A 21,658-nucleotide genomic window follows, 5' to 3' on the forward strand; every position below is an offset into this window, starting at 1 on the left:
GCCCCCTGGGGTTGGGAATGTTCCCTGGAGAGAGGGGAGAATGACCCATGGGATTGGCTCATGAAAGCAGCATTTGTCCGCCTAACAGCTCCTCACATCCCCCTAAGCCAAGCCAGGTCCCCGTGAGCAGTAACCTTCCACACGCCAGCCTCTGTCTCGCTCGGGCATAATGGATCTATATGAGCAGCCACCCTAACCTTCTCTGGGTTCATTTTGTTGTCAAGCAGACCTGGGCCTATGTTTATCTTTCCAAAGCTTTGTCAGAAAGATTAGCCTTAAGTAATTGAGACTGCTCAGATTACTACAGAAAGGGGAGCTGGAGCAGACAGGGAGGGAAGAAGCGATCGTTTCCAGGAGGAAATGAGAATCCTGCCACTCCTTTCTTTCCCAAGCTCGGCCCACCCATCTTTCAGGCGCGCAAAATGTCACTTCCTCAAGGAAGTCTCCCCAGACACCACACTGGGAGGAGTCACACGCTGCCATTGCGCCCTCTGTTTGTAGTTTTCCTCTCATGTGGAAATCCCTTCCTCAATGACCCCCCCACCCTGCTGCCGCCGCCGCCACCGCCACCAGACAGCTTCATAAAGGCAAGACCAGGTGTGCCTGGTCCGTCACTGGACCCCCAGTGGCCAGCTGGTACGTAACAGGTCCTCAGCAGATATTTACTGCGTGAAACAAAGGAGCATTTCATAACTTTATAGATTCTTGGACTAGAAGTGCTGGCCAGGTGGGCTAGCTCATTGCTTAGCATCCAACTCAGCTCATCCTAGGCCCTCAAGCATGAAGGATCCCAGAGGGTTGTCTGCTGTTCAGCCAGGGCCAGCTGGGCCCGGTGTCCCCATTCCCCAGGATGCCTCGGCGCATCCATAGCCCACAGAGTAACCCCTCAGTCTGGGATGTCCTTTCTCCTGTTCTGGGCTGTGGGCAGATCAGGGCCAAACAGGGAGGCATAGTTCAGGATCCAGGGGACAGAATTTTGGAAACTGTGCTAAGTGTGGTCAGTGTCACAGCCTGAGGCCAGGGTTGGCACTAGGAATGCCCACTGAGGCAGGAAGGGAAGAATGCAAGGACAGCTAGACTGTGCTGAGTGGCCTGGGTGTTGTCAGGGGCTCCGTCTTCCATTGGCCACACCATGTCCCATCAGCCTTGGTCTAGTGAACTCTTTTTTTTTTTTTTTTTGACAGATAGAGTTAGACAATGAAAGAGAGAGAGACAGAAACATCTTCTTTCCATTGGTTCACCCCCCAAATGGCCACCACAGCCGGCGCTGCGCTGATCTGAAGCCAGGAGCCAGGTGCTTCCTCCTGGTCTCCCATGCGGGTGCAGGGCCCAAGTGCTTGGGCCATCCTCCACTGCCTTCCTGGGCCACAGCAGAGAGCTGGATTTGAAGAGGAGCAACCAGGACTAGAACCCGGCGCCCATATGGGATGCTGGCGCCGCAGGTGGAAGATTAACCAAGTGAGCCACGGCACCGGCCCCATGTCTAGTGAACTCTTAAAGACAGAACTTGGTACTTGGCTCATAGAGCTAGAACCCACAAGTTTTCTAAATGAAGCCTCTCCTACAAGTTTTTTAAAAAGATTATTTGAGAGGCGGAGTTACAAGCAGAAGGAGAGACAGAGAGAGAGGTTTCTATCCACTGGTTCACTCCCCAAATGGCCATAACAGCTGGAGCTGAGCCAGTCCTAAGCCAGGAACCAGGAGCTTCTGCAGGGACTCCTGTGTCTGTGCAGGGGCCCAAAGACATGGGCCGTCTTCCACTGCTTTTCCAGGCCATCAGCAAGGAGCAGTATTGGAAGTGGAGCAGCTGGAACTCGAACCTGTACCCATATGGGATACTGACACCTCAAGCAGACGCTTAACCTACTACACTATAGCGCCCACCCCTCCTACAAGTTTTTTTTGTTTTTTTGTTTGTTTGTTTGTTTGTTTGTTTTTTTGACAGGCAGAGTAGACAGTGAGAGAGAGAGAAAGGTCTTCCTTTGCCGTTGGTTCACCCTCCAATGGCCGCTGCGGCCAGTGCACCACGCTGATCTGATGGCAGGAGCCAGGTATTTATCCTGGTCTCCCACAGGGGTGCAGGGCCCAAGTACTTGGGCTATCCTCCACTGCACTCCCTGGCCACAGCAGAGAGCTGGCCTGGCAGAGGGGCAACCGGGACAGAATCCGGCACCCTGACCGGGACTAGAACCTGGTGTGCCGGCGCCACAAGGCGGAGGATTAGCCTAGTGAGCCACGGCGCCGGCCCCCTCCTACAAGTTTTAAAGTTAATGTGGACTCCTGTCGTCTTGTCCCCTGTTCCAAAGTCTTGACATATAAGTTATGTGGGCCACATCACTGCTGTGTTGACACTGAGGATGGAAACCTGGCTTCATGGAAGCAGTGAGGCTGAGATCCGAGAGGACTTGAGTTGTAGTCAGTACATGCGGCCATGACTTAACCTGTTGGAGTCCCAGTTTTCCCCTTTGCAAAGTGGGGAAAATCTTATAACACTGTTTACATGAAGATCACGGAAAGTCTTTAAGCCTCGGTGTATTGCTAATAAATGTTCCTCTTTCCTTTCGTTGTTTCCCACTTCCCTGTTCCACATTTCCATCTGTAGTGCTCAGTTTCCTGCTTTACTGCCCCTAGTTTCCCAAAGCTCCAAAGCCGTTAGCAGAAAAATCTCAGTAGTTCCTGGAATATTTGAGAGATTTCCTTATCTTTCAGTCTTTCACTAAAGCTCTTTCTCTCTCTCTCTCTCTCTCTCTCTCTCTCTTTCTCTCTCTCTCTCTCTCACACACACACACACACACACACACAGAGCCAAAAGATACACTCCATCAGCTGGACAACTTTCTAGTGCTAGAGCAATTGATTCTATAGTGTGCTTTATTGTAAAATTATTATTAAGAGCGTCCACATCTTTCAGCTTTATTGAGCCTCTTCGGAGAGTCACTAATGCAGTACACTTGGGTGAATCAGTGTGTTTGTAGTGCAGCTAGCAAATGGGTAATGGGGTGAAAGGTCCCCGTGTGTCCATCTGGGCACCAAGGTACCACTTCCACTGAATGCAAGCCCCACGAGGTGGCAGGTCTGGCGGTGGCAAGTGTCCCCTCAGCATACTTGGGCACGGTAGTGTCTTACAAAGAAGCGATTACTCCAAACTGTGCTCACTGAAGCCGCAGTCCACCCTGTGCTTATTCCCTGGACCAGGTTTTTGAAGGACGGGAATGCATTCAGGAGAAATTAGCTGGGAGAATTGGAAAGGGACTGGCTGAAGATTTGTTTTGTTTTGTTTCGTTTTTTGGCACTTGCATCACATCTTGAAGCTTCTTGACCCAAGTTTATAGGAATATGAAATGATTAGCCAGCCGCGATTAAGCCACTTCTCTATGGAAAATGCTAGGCTCAATGACACTCAGCAGATGTCCACTAAGTGTCAGTTGCATGCTGGGGAACTCAGGGACCAGAGTGGGGTCCCAGCAGGGTGTGTCTTGAAAGGGTCTCTCATCCATCACAGCAAAGTATGGACGCTGTGAGGAGGATGCATGTAGCTCTTCTCTGGGAGCTTGAGGGAGTTTTACAGGTGTGGCTTCCCCTAGCGAGGGATGGGTTAGCAGTGAGGACGGGAGAGAGACTCAGAGGCAGAGCTGGGCTCTGGTGCCTGTGGTGGTGGAAACAAAGGGGCGTGGTGGAGACAGGACCGGCTGGAACCCCTCTCCTGTTAAGAGTCGCCAGACCTTGTCAGTGTTGGACTTGGCATCAGTAGGCCTAAGGTCTGGTCTTGTCTGGGCTACTAACTCTGTGTTATTGTGGCCAAGTCCTTTTCCCTCCTGGAATAAACTAGAGGATCTCCAAAGACCTTTTAACTGTGAAATCTTGTCAAATCTATGAGTTGAATGAATACACAAGGGTACTTCAGATAATTCATGGAAAAGTGGAATTAAAAGATACTTTTACTTTGGTGCAGAAAGTTGTGAAATCCCTGCATAGCTTTTGGTAACGCAATACACATTTTCCATGAACTTTTTGAAGGCCACCTCATCTAACAGCTGACAGGATGAAGGCTCCTGGCCGGCCCATTTTCCATGTGAAGTAGGTAAGTTTCCTCTCATGGATTTTCAGTTCCTTGTCTGGCCTGCCTCTCCCTCTTGAGCCCTCAGCTGTGCAGAGCCGCCTGGTTGGAGAGCATCCCCATCTCGTGAGCTATCTCCAACTCACTCCCCTGTCCCAGAAGTACTTCCCGTGTCCCATGTTCCCACCATTCCTCAGCCTGATAGATGATAGATCCCGCAAGTCTGAAAAGCCAGTCCAGGCCACGATGTTAATGGCTGATGACAGCATTGCCTATTTTAGGACCACTGAGGTCATTGAACTACATCTAATCATTGTACAGCTGAGCAAATAGAACTGAAGAGGGAAAGTAGCTTACTTAAGCACTCACAGTGAGCCAGTCATAGAGAGAAGAGGTCTCCTCACTCATGGTCCACGTGGTCCCTGGGTCAACATTAATTGAGCACTTACTGTGCTGCGTATTGGGGCGGCAATGATGTATGAAGTTCTACTCTTCGAGCAAGTCAGACTGGAGGGGTGGAGAGGGACCCAAACAGATTACTGTTAAATCAGTGGGCTTAATAAATTGATGAAGGTACATACGGGGTATTTTGTGGCCATCAAAGAAGGGTCTCTGAACTAGCCTGGCAGGTATATAGAAAGCTTCCTGGAGGAGGCCACACCCAATGGCCTAAAAGAATTAATGAGTTGTACAAGTAGAAAAGGGGTGTGTGTGTGGGCAATATATTCTAAGTGGAGGACACACATGTTAATGTTTCACTCATCTCAACATTTGCATTTTAATCAAGGCCTTAAGCAAGGAAAGTACAGGAGATTGTGGAGCTTGTGAGAAAGGTTATTGGGGAGGCAGGGACAGCCTTCCAGAGCCTTTATGTGACTGTCCACAGGAGCCAACTTTCCCATCCTGTCCTTTTAAGGCAGAAGAGGAAAAGCATTGAGTTCCAAATGGACTTGAGTCTGTGCCTTTAGCTTGGTAGTTAGCAGTGGCTAATCACAAGGGCCTATCCCAGGCCAAATGTCACAAACCCCAGGCCCAGGAATTACCGACGGATAGCTGTCAGCAATTGTGCTCCTTCAAGGTGATGGGTACCACCGGCCGAAAAAGAGGATATAAACCAGAATTGCCCTAGAGGACGAGCGGGAGCTTTGGAAGGCTCTACAGTAGAATGGCCGGACTCACCCATAGTGCCAGCTGCTAATAAGTGTCTGATAGGTGAACTCTGTTCTGCAAACCCAGGAGTCTGCCCCGCCCCTGAGACCTGGAGGAGGGGGGTTGTGGTGGCCCTTGAGAGGGACAGGGGTGTGGTAGGCGCAGGTACAGAGCAGAGTCTAAGATGCCGGGTGGTATAGATGAACTTCGGCTGGTGCCACAGGCAGCCCTTCCTACTACCAGCATTTGCAAGTGGTCCCTCGCCAGAACTTCTGACTTTTGTCTTCTGCCTTCCCTCATAGAACCTGGTCCAGGGCTCTGCATCAGGCGACATTTGAGTTGAGCCACTACCTTACTTGACTGGCAGGCATGTGGGTGTTAAGACCTACAGGGTAAGGGGGAGAGGGAGAAGCCTTCGAGATGGGACCCTTTCCTGGGCAAGCCCGGGTGATCGAAGGCATCACCCCACGCTTCGTGAAAGGGTTTCCCTAAAACCGCCAAATTTGAGATCCCCTGCTTGGTCTACCCACGGCCAGAGATGATCTCAGCTGAGGCTGGTTAATCGAGCATCCGAGGGGAAAACATGAGGCTTTGCTGTCAGTTACCCTAGAAGAAGAGCCAGGTTGTTGAAAATGGAAATGAACCAATTAGACCTTTATCCCTCCTGGAGCTTGGATGGGTGGTGAGCAGCCAGCACTTGGCCTCACAGAGCCATCTGGCTATTCAAGGTGAGGCAGGAGTTTCCAAAGACACTTGATTCCTAATCAGGTCAGGCAGCGGGTGTGAGAACAGAATGAGGATTGCCAGGAAAATCAATAGAAAGTGAAGAAGCATTCGATAGGGGGTATAGGAGACCCTGGTGGAGGCGAAGAAGCCCTGCTTCGCATTGGAGGAACCAATTATCAGACAGCGCCCTTGCTGATGTTTGACAAACAGCATGACAGCAAAGATAAGTCCCATGGGGCTCCCAGAACTGAGTTTGAGATATTTGTGTGTCATCCATTTAATGAAAATTGAAACTCCTTCCTTGTATCTTCCCCAACACACACACACTCACACGTTTCTTCTGCGCCTGTGCGTGCTGGTGACTGGGTGCATCAGACTGTGCAGATGAAATAAATCAAATTGAAATAAGAACTAGACTCTGGGGACTGCTCTGGTTCGGTATCTCGGGAAACATAATGGAAATGTCCCCCTCTGACTGCCCAGGCCATCTGTCTAATAGAGCTTCAGTGGGGGCCGGGAGAGTGGGTAGGGAAGCCACCTTGACCTCTGTCACAAAGTTGTTACCCATTTGGAAGTCCCATTAATTCTATGAGGGATGCCCCAGCCTTCCCATCTGTCTGGGGATTCAGCATTTTCCAATTATGCACTACCAAGAGCATCTGATAATAAAAGTCCACCCATTTCCACAAGCTGGTGCGGCAGTCGTAATAGTTGTTGCCTGATTCTCAGTACAGTGATGTGCCAGACACCACACCAGGGACCTCATGTTCGAGATCTTTCGTCTTCAAAGTAACCCTGCAAGGAAGGTGTTCTGGTCTTTCAGAGTAGGCCAGAGAGGCTGCAGGAAGCCTGAGCGCCTTGTCTGAGGTCCTTGTCCAGTGGTGGCTGTGAGGATGTGCCTGTTCCCTCCCACCCCCTCTTGTCCTCCTCAAACTGATCTTGACGGCTTCTCTGTGCTGGATTCGTTTTCTACTGCTGTGTAACGAATTATCACAAAGTTAGCACCTGAAAATAGCACCATGGATTAGCTGCAAGTCCTGGAGGTCAGAAGCCCTACACTGTGTGACTGGGCTCCGCTCAGGCTGGAATCGGGTGTCCGCCAGCCATGTTTTCCTCTGCAGCACGGGGTCCGGGGCCCTGCTCCGAGGCTGCTCTTCCAAGCTCATTCTTGTTGTTGGCAGACTTCATCTCCCTGTTGCTGTAGGAGGGACGTGTCTGTTTCCTTGCTGGCTGTCAGCATCTAGGGCCCACTCTTGGGTCCTTGCCCAGTGACTGCTCCATCTCATCAACAGGGAATTTCTCTCCAGTCCAGTTCTCCCCACACTGCAATCTCTTTTTTGATTCCTCTACTGACACCAGCCCATGAAAACTTTTCTTTTGAGAGACTTGCGGACTTAGGTGAGATTCACCTGGATAATTTCCACCTTTAAAGTCAGGTGAGCCAAACAGCATAACTTGACCGCAGAAGTAAAATTTGCCAAGGTTAAAGTCCTGGGGAGTGGGAGTGGGTTGCAGGGAGGGGAGGTATCCTGGGGGCTCCTCCTAGAATTCTACCTACCACACTTGGCCAACTGGGGTAGATGGGAGCCATCTAAGTCAGGGAACTGGGAGGAAGGTGCAGGAGATGACCGGGCCAGGAAATGCATACATCTCCGGATTGCATTGGCTGTGTTCTCTCTGCTGCCCCAGACGGGGCTCCCGATGGTGGTCTGTACACCAGCCCCTGTGGGAAAACTCGGAACCAGGAAGAGGGGAAATGGGCCATTTGAGGCTGCTGCTACCAGGGAGGCTCCCTGCCCTGCGGCTTTGGGGCCCTACTGAGAAGAGTGTTTGGGATTTAATGAATGTTTGGAAAGCACAGGGTGACTGAGAATAAAAGACATTATGGCAAATTGTATTATTATTATTATTACATTATAAGTGCTATTGTATTACAAGCACCATTAGGAGTAGCAAGTGCTATTATTATTAAGCAATCTAGCTTCTCCATCGCCAGCATCAGGCTCCACTCAGTGTCAAAGTCATCAACAGCTCAATTAATCACCACCCCGAGGCTTCGCCCAGCCCTGTCTGTGCAGGGCTGACAGCTCACACTCACAGCTCAGTGGCAAACATGATGTCTGCCCATCCGGCTGAAGCCTGCAGCCAAAGATGACACGGAAGATGCCACTCCTGTGACTGCCTAAGCTGCATTTTCATCTTGACAGGGAGTTCAGATCTTACTCAAGCTGTTCCTGATCGTGTTGCTCTCTAGCTCAGAACCCTTCAGTGGCTCCCCATTACCCTCAGGCCAAAGCCCAAACTCCTTAGCGTGACTTAGGCAGTTGTTTAAGAACGGAGCTCTTGGCTTTAGCCTTCCCTCTTCCCCATCACCCACTGCATACCCTCAGCTGGATGGAATGACTGGCAGGTCTCTGAGTTTATTGTCAGCTCCCCCCTTCTCTGGCTGTTCTTGGTCTGTGCACCCTCTTCCTACCTCATCATCTGGCTGACTCCTGCTCATCTTTCAGGTCTCAGTTTGGAGTCCACTCTCAGCTCAGGAAAGCCAACCACAATTCTGCTAGGAGGTGCATCCTGTGCTCAGTTAGCACCTCGTGCTGAACCCCCACCTGCCACTGAGTGGGAGCACCTGGAGGACAAGGATGGGGTTTGCTCCCCATTTTACCAGGAAGACTTATGGAGAAGTGGAATCAAATATAACTTTATTCTGGTGCAAAATTAATTTTAAATCCAACATAGTTTCTTCATAATATGCATTTCCATGAACTTTCTCAAGTCCCTTGATACTTCCTCATTCCATGTATGTCCTCAGGGAGACATTCATGGTTTTGTTGCATGAATGAATGAGACTACCAAAAGGACCACAATATAAAAATCTGTTGTGTCTATTTCTCTCTTTCGGTGCACACTAATCTACTAACGGCCTCTTAAGCACATCAGGTCCCCTTATAGAGCAGTACTTGACCCCACTGTGGAGTTGGGGCAGGGAAAGTCAGTGAGGAGGGAGTCCACTGACAGTGTCACTTGTGTTCCTAACCAACTCCCTGTACCCCTGATGAGATGGGGGTCTCAGGTGCCTTGGGTCCCTGCATGCCTGAGGCTAGTGTACTGGGACCCCGGGAAAGAGAGATTGGGCATCTATAGTGTAGACAGGAGGCCTGGCCAGTGGGTCCTGAAAGCAGAGGAGCTCAGAGGTAAGGGGTCAAAGCCTGATAAAGGCAGCAAGCCTGCAGAATAGGAGTGACCGCTCCAGCCCCAGGGGACAGCACAGGGTGTCCACTATTCCTCATGGCAGCTTGTCCTGCCCCCTGAGGTTTCAGCTACGCAGTTAGAGACATGGTTCACAGCGATGTATTTAGTGTCCAGAGACACACAAGAGTCTTCAGTACAAAATGCAGAGTTGCACCTGCTGCCAAGGAGGTGGGAGGGCTTTCGGCCTGGCCTCTGCCTTCCTCATCCTGGGAGTAAGGAATTCTGCCCTGGTAGGTATTTGCACCTGAACATCAATTCACTTACTGAATAGGCATTGAGCAGCTGCTTAGTGCAAGCACAGGGTATGGTGTAGGGGACAGGGCAATGAACAGGAGTACAGTCTGCTTTGAAGTACTGTTTGTGGGCTCAAGTCTAGAAAGAAAGAGCAGAGAAGGGACAGAGTCCTTGGGAGGAATACATGTGCATGTTCAGGCCACCGGGGTGAATGAATAGGAAACACACAGAAGCATCAAGGAAGTTTAGGACCAACTCTCCCACTAACTAGAATTCACTGGCAGGTGTGAGTTAACCTCCCAGCTGCTACTGTCTTCAAAGGCCTATTATACAGGAAGCAATCTCCCAGCCTGCAGAGCATACAGACTTTGGTGCAGGTGGACGGGTACCCTACTTGGGTGGACTCCGAAGGGAGGGGGAGGATGCAGGAGATTCTGGGCTTCTGGTGGCTCCAGGGCCTTCCTGAGAAAGGCCAAGAGTGGACTTTTGAGACAGTGTCCCAAAGCCTGGCCTCGGCCATGCATTGGGTCCCAAAAAGAAATGAATGGACACAGTTACAAAGGAGTCGTGGGAAGTTGCAAATCCAGACTACGCATGGGATGAGAGGAGGGACAGCTTGGCATTGGTCCTTTCCTAAATTTGTTCAGTTCACATCTACATGTGAGGAACCAGAGTAGACCCTGATAACATGTGCATTTGCTTCAAATAGCAGCCAGTCCCGGGGGAGGTAGCTTTGAATAAACTCATGTGATGGAAAATTGTAAGTGATGAGAGGTACAGCGGTGACACAACTGAGTGTCCAGTTCTGCCTGGCTTGGGTGGTGGAGCTCAAGGTCTTTGAGGAAAAGCCTTGTATGTCTGGCCAGAATGTGTGCTGTTTTTCTTTATGCAGTCAGGAATGTTGATGTGTATATGGGGCAGGGCCGAGTTCATGGTCAAATCTGTGATTTAAAAAGATCCCTCAGGCAACAGCATTAAGAAGGATATTGGAGAAATGCAGGGGAAACAGTCAAAGAGTAGTCCAAGAACAAGTAGATGCAGACCTGAATGGGGGCAGAAGCAATGGCAATGAAGAGCAGGGCAGGGTCAAGACAGGTAAAGGAATGAGAATGTTCTCAGTGATGGTGAACAGGTGCATGCACGCATGAGTGGATGAGACTGCACAGTGAGAGCCTGGAAGAAGCGGAGGATGAGTTCCAAATTCTCAGCTGAATGCTGATGGGTAATGATGACGTTCACAAGTAGGGAACCGAAGGAGGTGACCAGAGCAGGGTGGAAAGACAAGGATTTCAAGTTGAGAAGTGATGTTGTCTTAAGGATATCTCTCTTGTTAAAAATATTTGTTTATTTACTTGAAAATCAGAGTTACGGAGGCAGAGAGAGAGAGATCTTTCATCTGGTCGTTCACTCTTCAGATGACCACATGGCCAGAGCTAGGCTAGGCCAAAGCCAGGAGCCCAAAATTCCACTCCCATGTGAGTGGAAGGACCCCAAGCTCTTGGACTATCTCTGCTTTTTTCCCAGGTTCATTGTCAGGGAACTGGAATGGAAGCAGAGAAGCCGGGACTTGAACCGGTGCTATGATATGGGATGCCAGCTTTGCAGGTGTGCACTGCCACACCAACCGTGGGGTGAGAACACCTGAGATGCCAGTCAGAGGTGGGCGTGCATTAGCACCATCACCTGGTGGCCTAGCCCAGTGCTGAGCCATCCACAGGAAGGATGGGATATGCTCTGTGTGTGCCGAGTCCCCAGATCCTAGCCCCACATCTTGCTTCCTCCTCCGAAGTGGTCGTGTGAATACAGCCTCCCAGGTGAGGTTGGGAGAACCAACAGCAGGTGTGCACGTTCCTTGTAGGCTCTGTAGAGCCACAGCAGCGGAAGCAGTCAACGCCATTCTCCTCCACTATACACTGATGTTTCATAATTTTTGTTTAATAATAAATTGTGATTTGGGTGATAGGCCGGCCTCCTTTCCCAGGCGATTAGGGCCAGGGCTGAGCACAGACAGAGAGGATCAAAGGCAAGCCTTGGGTGAGAAACGCTGGAAGACAAGGGGCTGTTTGAAATCCCACTGTCACGGGTGTTAAGGACTTTGAAGCACCCCTGTGCAGGCTGCCAGTGAGCAGTGCTAACCCAGCGTGGTCCCGTGGCAGAATTAGGAGGTCATGGGCATCACAGGACACCTTTTCTCAGTGGCCCGAAGCCCTCGCAGGAGGGGAATTGGTAAGGTTTTCTGGCCTTCCAGGGTTGAGGCAGAAGTAGCGATGTCCATCTTTGTGATGACACACAGCAGGGCTTCCAGAAGCCTGCCTGCCCAGGCTGCCTTCCTGCTGCTGTTACGGTGCCTGAACACGCATGCACACGGCTTCCTTGGGCTGTTTCATTGTGATTCCTATCATGCGAATGACTCGAGAAGTGCACATTGTGCTTCCAGTCCACGCAGAGCTTTCCTGGGTCTCCTTTGAGTCCTCATGACAGCCCCGTGATGGATTATTTCCCTATTTGATAATGAGGAAACTTGTGTCATTAGAAGAGGTAAAAATAAAGAGATTAACAAATTAATCTGGTTCTGGAGTGTGGGATTTCAGAGAGAAAAATCTAGGTCAAAATACCAGCAGGCCATATATGGTTCAAAATGTTACTACTGCAAGTCTATACCCACTCTCTCGAGCACATTTACTCTTGTAATCATTTAAACCATAAAGAGATGGGTGTTTTGCATTTCACCGATTCTCTTTTAGGCGCTAGGGATACAAGAGTGAGTGAGACAGCCTGCTCTGTCTTCCAGGTGGCCACAGGCCAGCAGGAAAGCATTTGTGCCTTGACTGATAGTGACCACAGAGAGATTTTTCTAGGGATGGCTATGGCTCATGTGAACGTCTCTCAGCAGAAGTTGGTCAAGTTCATGATGTTGCATTGGACTGCCTATTTCTCTGGACCATCTCAGCCACATGTCTCCAATTGTCCTGCATTTTTAAAAATATTTATTTATTTATTTGAAAGGCAGAGCTACAGAGAGGCAGAGGCAGAGAGACAGAGAGAGAGAGAAAGAGGTCTTCCATCCACTGGTTCACTTCCCAAATGGCCACAATGGCCAGAGCTGGGCCGATCTGAAGCCAGGAGCCAGGAGCTTCCTCCAGGTCTCCCACATGGGTTCAGGGGCCCAAGGATTTGGGCCATCCTGCGCTGTTTTCCCAGGCCATAGCAGAGAGCTGGATTGGAAATGAAGCAGCTGGGACTCGAACCAGTGTCCATATGGGATGCTGGCACTGAAGGCAGTGGCTTTACCTGCTATGCCACAGTGCCAGCCCCTTCGTCCTGCATTTCTATCTAATGCCTGCCCACCTGCTGTACCCTGGCATTGGCTCTGGCTGCTTCTCTGGGTTCTTTGTGCTGAACAGACACGGAATGGACCAGACTTCAGCTCCATTGTGTTCTCAGGATCATTGTGCAGGCGCTTGGTCTAGAGCCCCTTTGTAATTAGAATCCTCATACAACAATTGTCTGTGGATCATCCCTTTGCTCACTCAGACCACTGGTGTCTCTTGTAGCTGCAAATCCTGTCTCTGGTCCTAAGGTTGGCAAGTGTGTTCTGAAATCAGGTTCAGCACTTTGCCAGTTACTTTAAGGCACAATGGCAATGAACTCATAGTGCCTTTGGCTCTGGTTGTTAAGTAAATTGTAAAAGAACATCAAGCACTGGCTTTGAAGTCAGCTGGGCCTGGGTTTAAATCCAGAACCCCTTGTTTACTAGCTGTGTGGCCTTGGGATAGCTATTTTACACTTAGAGCTCTGTAGCTGTAAAGTAGTAATAAGAACTCCCATGGCATAAAGTTGCTGTGTGGATGACTTGAGACCATGTACATTGAAGTGCTTAGGTACTGCCTGACACACAGTTGGTGGTCAGTAAATTACTGTTATTATGGTAGTTGTTACATCATTATTATTTGTGGTTGGAAGATTTGGAACTTTTTTTAAGTCTGCTGCCTTGACAAAAGTAGCCAGGCCAAGCAATCAACACCTTATGATGACTTATTTAGCCAAACTTTTCTCATTTGACAAGTACCTAAGAATCGCTGGTTGTGGTGTGAGAGGGAAGAGGACAGAGGAGAAGCCCCCCAGTCTGTTTCCTTTTCTGAGGGGCCCAGCTTCAGCTTGGGGGATGGGAGAAGGGAGGAAAGGGGTGGGGGGACAGCACATGCCCTATAACAACAGCTGCAGTGTGGAGGCTTGGTTGCTCTTGGAGAGAAGAGGACTCACCTGTCCTGAGTGCCCAGTGTGCTCCGGGCACTCTCCCTGGGTTACCCTGGCGAGTTGGACACAGTTGCCCACACTTTACAGGTGCACACACTGGAAGTCCTGAGACCTGCCTCGGGTCACCCAACCAGTATAGGACCAGATCACCAAATCAGGGTGTGAAGCTAGGACGTGCTTCATCCATACCCTTCCTAACACATGCTGCAGTTTCCTGGTGAGGTTGCTGCCACACACCGCGCCAGGGGTGCTGCTCACATTGTCGTCAGTTCAATGGCACCTAAGAGCTGTGCATTAGTGTGGCCATTGAGCCCTAAGACCAAAGGCACAACCTTGGTTAAAGAGGCAGAAATTGCAAAGGAGCTGTGATGAGGGCCTGATGGGGTGGAGCTGGAAGGAGGTGGATTAGAACAAACTGGCAATTGGCTGGGTATGGAGTCAACCTAAGAAGGGAGTTGAGGCTGCTTCCGATGTTCCTAGTGTAGGTAGCAGGAGAATGGCAATGCACTTCCTGGTTTGGGAAGCAAAGAAGAAGGGCTGCCGGGGAGAGACCCTCATAGGATGCCGCCGTGCACTGTGGTGCTTCCCCGCCTTCCCCGTCTGGCCAGGGTTAGAGATGGGCTCGGCTCAGCGATGCCATCTGGACCTGTGTTTTGGTTGCATGCTCTTCTCCTTGAAGTCAAGCACAGGAATTGATTCTGGATCATTCAAAGCTCTTGTGCTTTTAGCTTTAGTCAACCAACCTTGTCCTGTCCCCAGGGGTGACTAACCCCTGCCCCTGAGTAGGAGACTTGGCTGCCTAGCCCAGGCTGAAGGTCTCCTGGCTCCTCAGAGAGGCCACCTGTTCCCCTGTACTACCCCCTGCCATATATAGAGGCTGCCCCAGAGGTGAGGCCTACCCTCCCTCCCCCACCCCACACCCTTCCAAACACCTGATACCGAAGTTGTCTGTTCTTGGCGTTTGGTCTCTGTGCTGGGTGAGGCCTGGCCATCCCAATGGCAGTCTTGGTAATCTCACAGTGTCCCAATCCCACCCTTCCTCTCCTCTTCCCCAACTCCCTGGGCCCCTTCCCCAACTCAGCCTCCCACTCAGAGCCTGCCCTTGCCTCCTGGCCCAGGTGGATGGACAGGCTAGAGCTGAGCAGTGAGTGCATGCCCCATTTGTAAACCAGAACATTGGAACTATCACCCCTGCTGAAGTGAGGAGGCGGCACTCAGCTCAGTCACCCATGGCGGCCCCTCCTCATAGCTCTCAAGCCATTCCCCCATGAGATTCCTTCACAGTAGGATAGCTGCCCCCATGTTCACTTGTGGCTGTGATATTCAACTTCAGCTATTTGGATCCTTACCATTATATACACAGCGATCCACACACACTCATGTACCCACCCACAAACACACACCCACACACCCACATGCATCTTTGCATTTTTCTAAAAAGCCATTTTTAATGAAAAGCAAGCCATCAAGCATTTGCTTTTCAAAATACAATACAGTTTGCAGAACACAATCAAGAGTTAGTAGCACTTCTATTCGTGTTCTTACACCTTCTTTTGGTGTAAGACTTGTGAGGAGTGATGGAGTTGGCACAGGGGAGACCTCAGTGCCCTGGAATGTCTTCAGTCCACAGCTCTTCACCCAACACTGAGCAGACGACTTCTAGGTTATCAGCCACTCTGCTAGGTGCACTGCAGGGTTCGAAGGTGAGGCAGATGCACCTCTGCTCTTTGGGAACATAAAACCCCTTGGAGAGAGAGGCCACGTGTCTGAAGAAGTGATGGCAACACGAGGACGGCCGTAAAGTCATGCACACCTGGAATAATGCAAGTCTTTGCTGTGGTTGGGACAATGGGAATCCATTGCTGTTGGGATCTGGGAGTCTTAGGATGTCCCCTCCTGGGATGTTTATGAGAAAAGGAACTCGATCTCCCCGGGGGCTGACGCAGTGGTGCAGTGTGTTACGCTGCTGCTTGGGAAGCCTGCATCCCATTTTGGAAGGCCAGTTTGAGCCCCAGCCACTCTGCTTCCAGTTCAGGTCCCTTCTGACATGCCTGGGAAGCAGCACATAATGGCTCGAGTACTTGACTTCCTGCCACTTTTGTGGAAGACTTGGCTCCTGGTTTTGACCTGGCCTAGTTCCCACAGTTCCAGGCATTTGGGGAGTGAACTAACTAGCAGAGGGAAGATCTCTCTGTCTCTCCCTATTTTTGTCACTTTGCCTTTCAAGTAAATTAATCTTTTTTGGGGGGAAAATGGTCCTTTGGGAACCTCTTCCACTCCAGGATGGCAGCGTGGGCTGGGGACAGAGGTGAGGGGTGCACAGGGAACCTGAGTGAGCCACATGGACGTTCTTAGAACTCAAGGTTACAGCAGAAACCAGATCACCTGTAATCCTCTTCTCATCCTGAAACGTGTTCACTTCATGACATCTCTTCCCCAAGAAAACGTGTCTGCCACTTAATTTGGAAGTCATAGTGCGTGTCTCTCTGAATACCTTTAGAATTGCGTTTCCTACACTGGGGTTCTATAGAATGCTACAGTGGGGTCCTCATGGGCTTGGGGGAGAGGATTCCACGGCCATCAGCACGTTTGGAGAGTTTGGGGTTCAGCAGATTTAAACAAGCCGCTCTGCTGCGGGAGTTCTCCGAGCCTCTAGTAGCCAGGGCCTCTCGTGACTCTCCAAGAGGCAGGTGACGGACGACATGTTCTCTCATCTTATTTGGATATGGAACCGTGTTTTTGTGAAATTTCTGCTAACATCTCCTGGAAAGTGAATGTCCTGAGGATCACACCATGAGAAATGCTGGATTGGAAGGTATTCATTGTATATAAACTGGTGGTGGCCAGCTATTTCCCGTGTTCTAGAAAACATCGGCAGCAGCAGAGCCTAAGGTTAGACAGAAACAAGAACTTCCTAACTGTAAGGGTGCTCGGAGAGTAGCGTCCTAGTGTGTCCCAGGAAATTGCAACAAAAGAATACGCTACCCCTGTCTTGTTCTTCCGCAGGCTCTCTCATGAGTCATTATAAATAGAATGAATTATCAAGGAAACTCAGGGAATCTTTTCATCTTAAGAGGCCTTTGAAAATAGGATATAAGTGAGGGATAAAAAGGTAGGAATGACAGGACAGGAAGACAGACTGGCTGACTTTTGGGTAGACTGTCTCTGTAATCAACTCATTTGTTCTTAACTCTGTCCAAAATATGCATTGGAAGGCAACACTTCCGAACTCAGGTTTCCAAGACAAGTGGGGGTAAAGTAGAGGGCCAGACGCCACCCATGGCCTCATGGTGGTGTCCAGTAACGCTCACGTCCTGACCACAGCTCACTTGCAGATGGGCCTCTCCGCCATTGCCTACTTCCGTGTTCTTCCTTGAAACGGCTCATGAGCTTGCTAATATCATTGTTCCCAATTTACAAAGCAAGGATCCGAAGTCCAGAAAGTTACTCAAGGCCCACACAGCCGGTATGCCGTGTGGCCTGGAGAGAACCCCAAAGTCCTCGTCCCCTCGGGCCCCACGTCCACCACTTGGTCTGTGGACCTTAGGGCTTCCTTGAATAGCCTCCTCCCTCAGGCTGTGCAGAGTTGCAGTGATGTGTCTGTCCACGTTAATAAAGAAAGGAAACTCCACCAACTATGGCCAGGAAGGCTCCTTGGTTTCCCAACAAGAGCCTGGCTCTGTGGCCCGGTCACCTCACCCTGGCCAAATGTCTCTCTTCTCATTAGCCATCTGCCTCTGCGTGCTGACAGCCCACAGCGCAGGGGCAGCTGCCAGAAGAGAGACAGGACATAGTATTAGCGAATGAATCAGTAATTCTCTGGCACGTCTGTGATCCCCTACTGGGAATAGGGCATGATCCAAAATACACTTAATCTTTATCTGACTGCACTCTGTCAGGGGTTGGTAGCTCAATAAAAAAAAAAAAAAAAAAAAAAAAAAAAAAGGTGCTGGGCATTGGGCATTTTGACTCTGCTCTGCAAGCTGAGGCCAGTGTGGCTGAGCTCTGGGCACAGGTGAGCACAGGCCTGCAGCCCGAGGCCTTGGCGGTGACTTCAGCTGTGAGTAATGATGCAAATGAGGTACCAGGGTCTGCAGGAGCTAAGTCTTCAGACATGACGACCGCCTGAAGGCAAGTGAGGTTTCCACCAGGCCAGCAAGTAGCCTGGGCTCCTACCATCTGTATGTCAGGCTGAGTGGCCGGGGAGTTAGTCCTGGGGTCTGTAGGTATGTTTGTCCATGGGGAACAGAGCTCTGTGTGTGTGTGTATGTGTGTGTAAGACACTTGGAAGGAACGTGAGATGAATGTGGCTACAGTGTAAGGAGACAGCCTGACCCACATTGGAAGGCATTTTTCCAGGAACGGGGGACCGGTGAGCTGAATGAGCCAGACCCTCTTGCCTGGTTTCCCTGGACAAGGCCAGGAGAGCTTGGAGGTCCAGGGCTCTGAGCTCAGCAGCCACTGCTGGCCTGGATGAGACCCTCACCTGCAGGCCAGGTGATTGGATGAGGACCGTGGTTTGCTGGCAGAAGTTCCTTGAGCTTCCAAATATCACTTCCCCAGATGGAGTTCCTCTGACTGCCTCATCTAAAGCAGCAATACCCCCCACCCACAGCTGTCTGAAATCATAATGCATTCGTGTCCCAGCTGTCTGCCTCTCCCACTAACTGGCAAACACCCTGAGAGCAGCAAATGCATCTCTCTTGCATGTGTCCGCGGTGCCTAGAACAGAGCCTGGTGCATGACAAACAAATGTCAAATCCATGAAGAAGACAGTGGTGAAAGGAAGGCACAGCCCTAGCTGTAGGCTTTCAGGCTGAGTCTTAGCAAACTTGAGTTCAGTCCTTCTCTGATGAGAGGCCCCTCGCCCCCACCTCCCGCAGGACAAAGTAGGGGCCCCCAGCCTGGCATCCAGGTGCACGGCCTCTGCCACCCCCCACCTGCCTCATTTCTCACCATTGCTCCCTGCCCCCGGGGGTCCCCCTGAATCCTGTGTGCTCACTGCATGGGTCCCTAACTCTGATGCACCTGAGACTTAGGGACTTGCCAGAGATGCCGACTCCCGAGATTGAGATGCGGCCGGTGTTAGCAGAGTGCAAGAATCACCACGTTTTAACAGGAAACCTGAGTGGTTCTGACTGTACTTCCCACTTTGAAGCATGATGCTCTCATCAAAGTGCCCCACGGGCAGCTCCCTGAAAGGGACGCCCAGCTTCTGACCTCCATGCCTTTGTGTCCATTGCTAATTTCTGGCTGGAGTAGCCCTGTCCACCTGTGTTTTCCGCTGGGAAAATGCCCATGCATGCTTCAAGCCCCAGCTGCCGTGGACTCAGTGTGCCGTCAGCAGGCGCCATTGCTTCTTTCTCCCTCCTGCAGGTGCATCTTGTAAATCCCCTGCTTATGGGATCTTCTGCTTCTCTCTCTGTTCCTTCCCTGCCCCGAGCCTCGACACTGAGCTCCCAGGACTCCCTCTAAGTGCCCCGTGGAGTCCAGCAGAACGCCTTGTGTGTCGTGGACCAGAGTGAGGTCCCCGCTGTTGCTCTAGCCAAGTGCATCCCTCCTGTCGTCCCTTCCTAACTGTGTTCTCTGCTTCTGACCACCGGGCCTCCCCAGGAGTTCTCCCTCCAGAGAATGGACAGCCTGGTGGACGATCGCGTCAACATCCTGGGCTTCTCCATCTTCAACCAGTCTCACGCTTTCTTCCAAGAGTTTGCCCAGAGCCTCAACCAGTCCTGGCAGGAGAACTGTGACCACGTGCCCTTCACGGGCCCTGCAGTAAGTACTCCCAGCTCCTCCCAGTGCCCCTGGGCCCCACACGCACCCCTCTGCCAGCCAACCACTGGGAAGCAGGCCCTCCTAGAGCCCAGCCTTCCTCTCTCCTCTGCAGTCCTGGCTCAAAGAGATGTGGGGTACAGGGGCTGGGAAGTGGGCAGGGCTAGGAAGTGGGGGTGGGGCTGGGAAGTAGGGGGTGGGGCTGGGAAGTGAGGTCTGAGCTAAGAAGTGGGAGGAGGGACTGGGAAGTGAGGGTGGGGCTGGGAAGTGGGGGTTACTGGGAAGGGGGGTGGGGCTGGGAAGTGGGGGTGACTGGAAAGTAGGGGTGACTTGGAAGTGGGGGGTGGGGTTGGGAAGTGAGGTCTGAGCTAAGAAGTGGGAGGAGGGACTGGGAAGTGTGGTGGGAGACTGGGAAGTGGGGGGCTGGGGACTGGGAGCAGGGGCAGCCGTAAGCTGGGGCAGCAGGCTGGGTTGAGAAGGCGGCAGGAGAGAGCCCTGCAGAGGCACCGAGGTGTCACTCGGGATGTCTGAGTCTCCGTGGCCCGGCTCCTGCCGATGCTGTCGCTGGGAGTGAGGCCCCCAGCACCTTGTGTTGGAGGACCCTTTTGGAGCTGAGCTGCTCCTTGGACCGAGCCCAGGCTCGGAATGAGGTGGGGTGGGGACACGGGGGTGCTGTTCAAAAGCAAACAGTCCTTTGCGGAGCAAAACCAGATGGGGGGGGGCTCCTGGCTGCTGCTCTGGGGCTCTTCCCATCCCTCCGGGCCCCTCCCTGAACAGGGCGCCTTGTGGGAGCCTCCCTTCCGTTCCTCCTCCCCATTCTTCCCTGCCCTGCCGTGAGAGCGCAGGAACCTGGCCATTCTCTGTCGGTCGGATGTTCTTCCCGTGCGGGGCAGGGCACATCTCTGTGCTGTGTCCATTTGTGAGACCTCAGGCAAGTCCTGGGGAGAGCAGGGCAGGCAGCCCATGGGATGTTCACAGCTTCCTCAGGCAGCTGCCATTACTGTCCCTGTTTCACAAAGGATAAAGCTGAAGACCCGCGAGGCTGAGCCCAAAACCCAGGCTCCCACAGCTGCTAAGCAGAGGGGCTGGGATTGGAACCCAGGCCACGTGGCTTTGCAGTTTGTCCTTTTAACCACTGACCTTTGGCCTCTCTCTGGGACCGTCATTCTCTTCCCACACTGGGCTGTCAGTGGGCCTGGCAGGATTAAAGCAGTCAGTACGTTGTTGTTGAATGAATGAATATGTCAGGTGCAATGATGAGATAGAGATTAAAAAGAGATGCAAAAGGGTTAGGCTTAGGAGACGGTGATGGAATTGAGTACATCCTGGAGTGGGAATTCTCTGTGGGCTTTGCATCCTGGGGACAGAGGCAGAGGCGTGTCTGCATGTCCACATGCAGGGCGCCTAATGAGTAGTGGCCAGCCTGGTGACCCAGGAGGACCTGCTGAAGGTCAGGTATGGACATGCTGACCTTCCACAAAACCCAGTGCCTTCACGACCACGTAGCCTGGTGGAAATGTTAGGAAGGAAGGGGCAGCCTAAGGGTCAGAGTTCATGGAAAATCCAAGAAACTTTGATCTGGGGAAGCAGACAGGAGCAGGAGGCTGGAGGAGAGTTTCCCGTAGGCTTTGTGGCGTGCATCCCACCCAGCTAGCTTAGACCTGAAAGAGCAAGGACTGGGGGTGGGGTGGGGGCTGCGGTTGGAAAGGGGGGCACCCAAAAGGAAAAGGGTCCTCACCCCCACTAGAAGACTTAAGGGACAGTGAGGAACATTCTTAAACTGTGTCCTGTGCAGGTGCAGCCTCGCCCCCAGCAGTTAGGCAAACCCTGTTCTTAGATTCATCTGTGTGATACTCTAGTCCTTGAAGGGCTCCCGGTGCCATCTCAGGAAAGGGAGAAGCTCTGCCGCTCTCCAGCCCAGACCCTCCCCTGTGTGGCCCTGGCCCTGCTGAAGTAAAGGCCCCTGTGCTACGTTTCCACTTCCTCTCTGAGGGTTGGAGCCCTGCCTGTCCTGGCCATGACCGGGCAGATGAGAGGGGCATCCTTTGTGAGCATGCAACCCCAAGGCCAGGCCAGGTCTTCCCCTGGGCTGCAGGACCGGCTCTGGCTGTGGTCACACATGCGGCAGACCACAGCCTTGGAGCGGCGGGGCCTGGGTCCCAGCACTGCCCGTACCATCTTCATGCTGCGTAGTCTTAGTTATGTAGCTCT

The 21,658-nt window shown here is 51.7% G+C and overlaps 1 protein-coding gene across 8 annotated transcripts in view; it reads left to right on the forward strand.

Moving 5' to 3' along the window:
• GRIK4 (glutamate ionotropic receptor kainate type subunit 4) overlaps positions 1–21,658 on the forward strand; it is a 433,666-nt gene that overhangs the window by 300,542 nt on the left and 111,466 nt on the right. For all 8 annotated transcript variants that reach the window (XM_051819416.3, XM_051819403.3, XM_089313654.1 and 5 more), the window contains one exon: positions 19,289–19,450. In XM_051819416.3, coding sequence (XP_051675376.1) covers positions 19,289–19,450 — 162 coding nt within the window. The remainder of the gene's footprint in view (positions 1–19,288; positions 19,451–21,658) is intronic.

The sequence above is a fragment of the Oryctolagus cuniculus genome, chromosome 1, assembly GCF_051225735.1.
Source record: "Oryctolagus cuniculus isolate XC-2025 breed Fujian yellow rabbit chromosome 1, ASM5122573v1, whole genome shotgun sequence".
NCBI lineage: Eukaryota > Metazoa > Chordata > Mammalia > Lagomorpha > Leporidae > Oryctolagus > Oryctolagus cuniculus.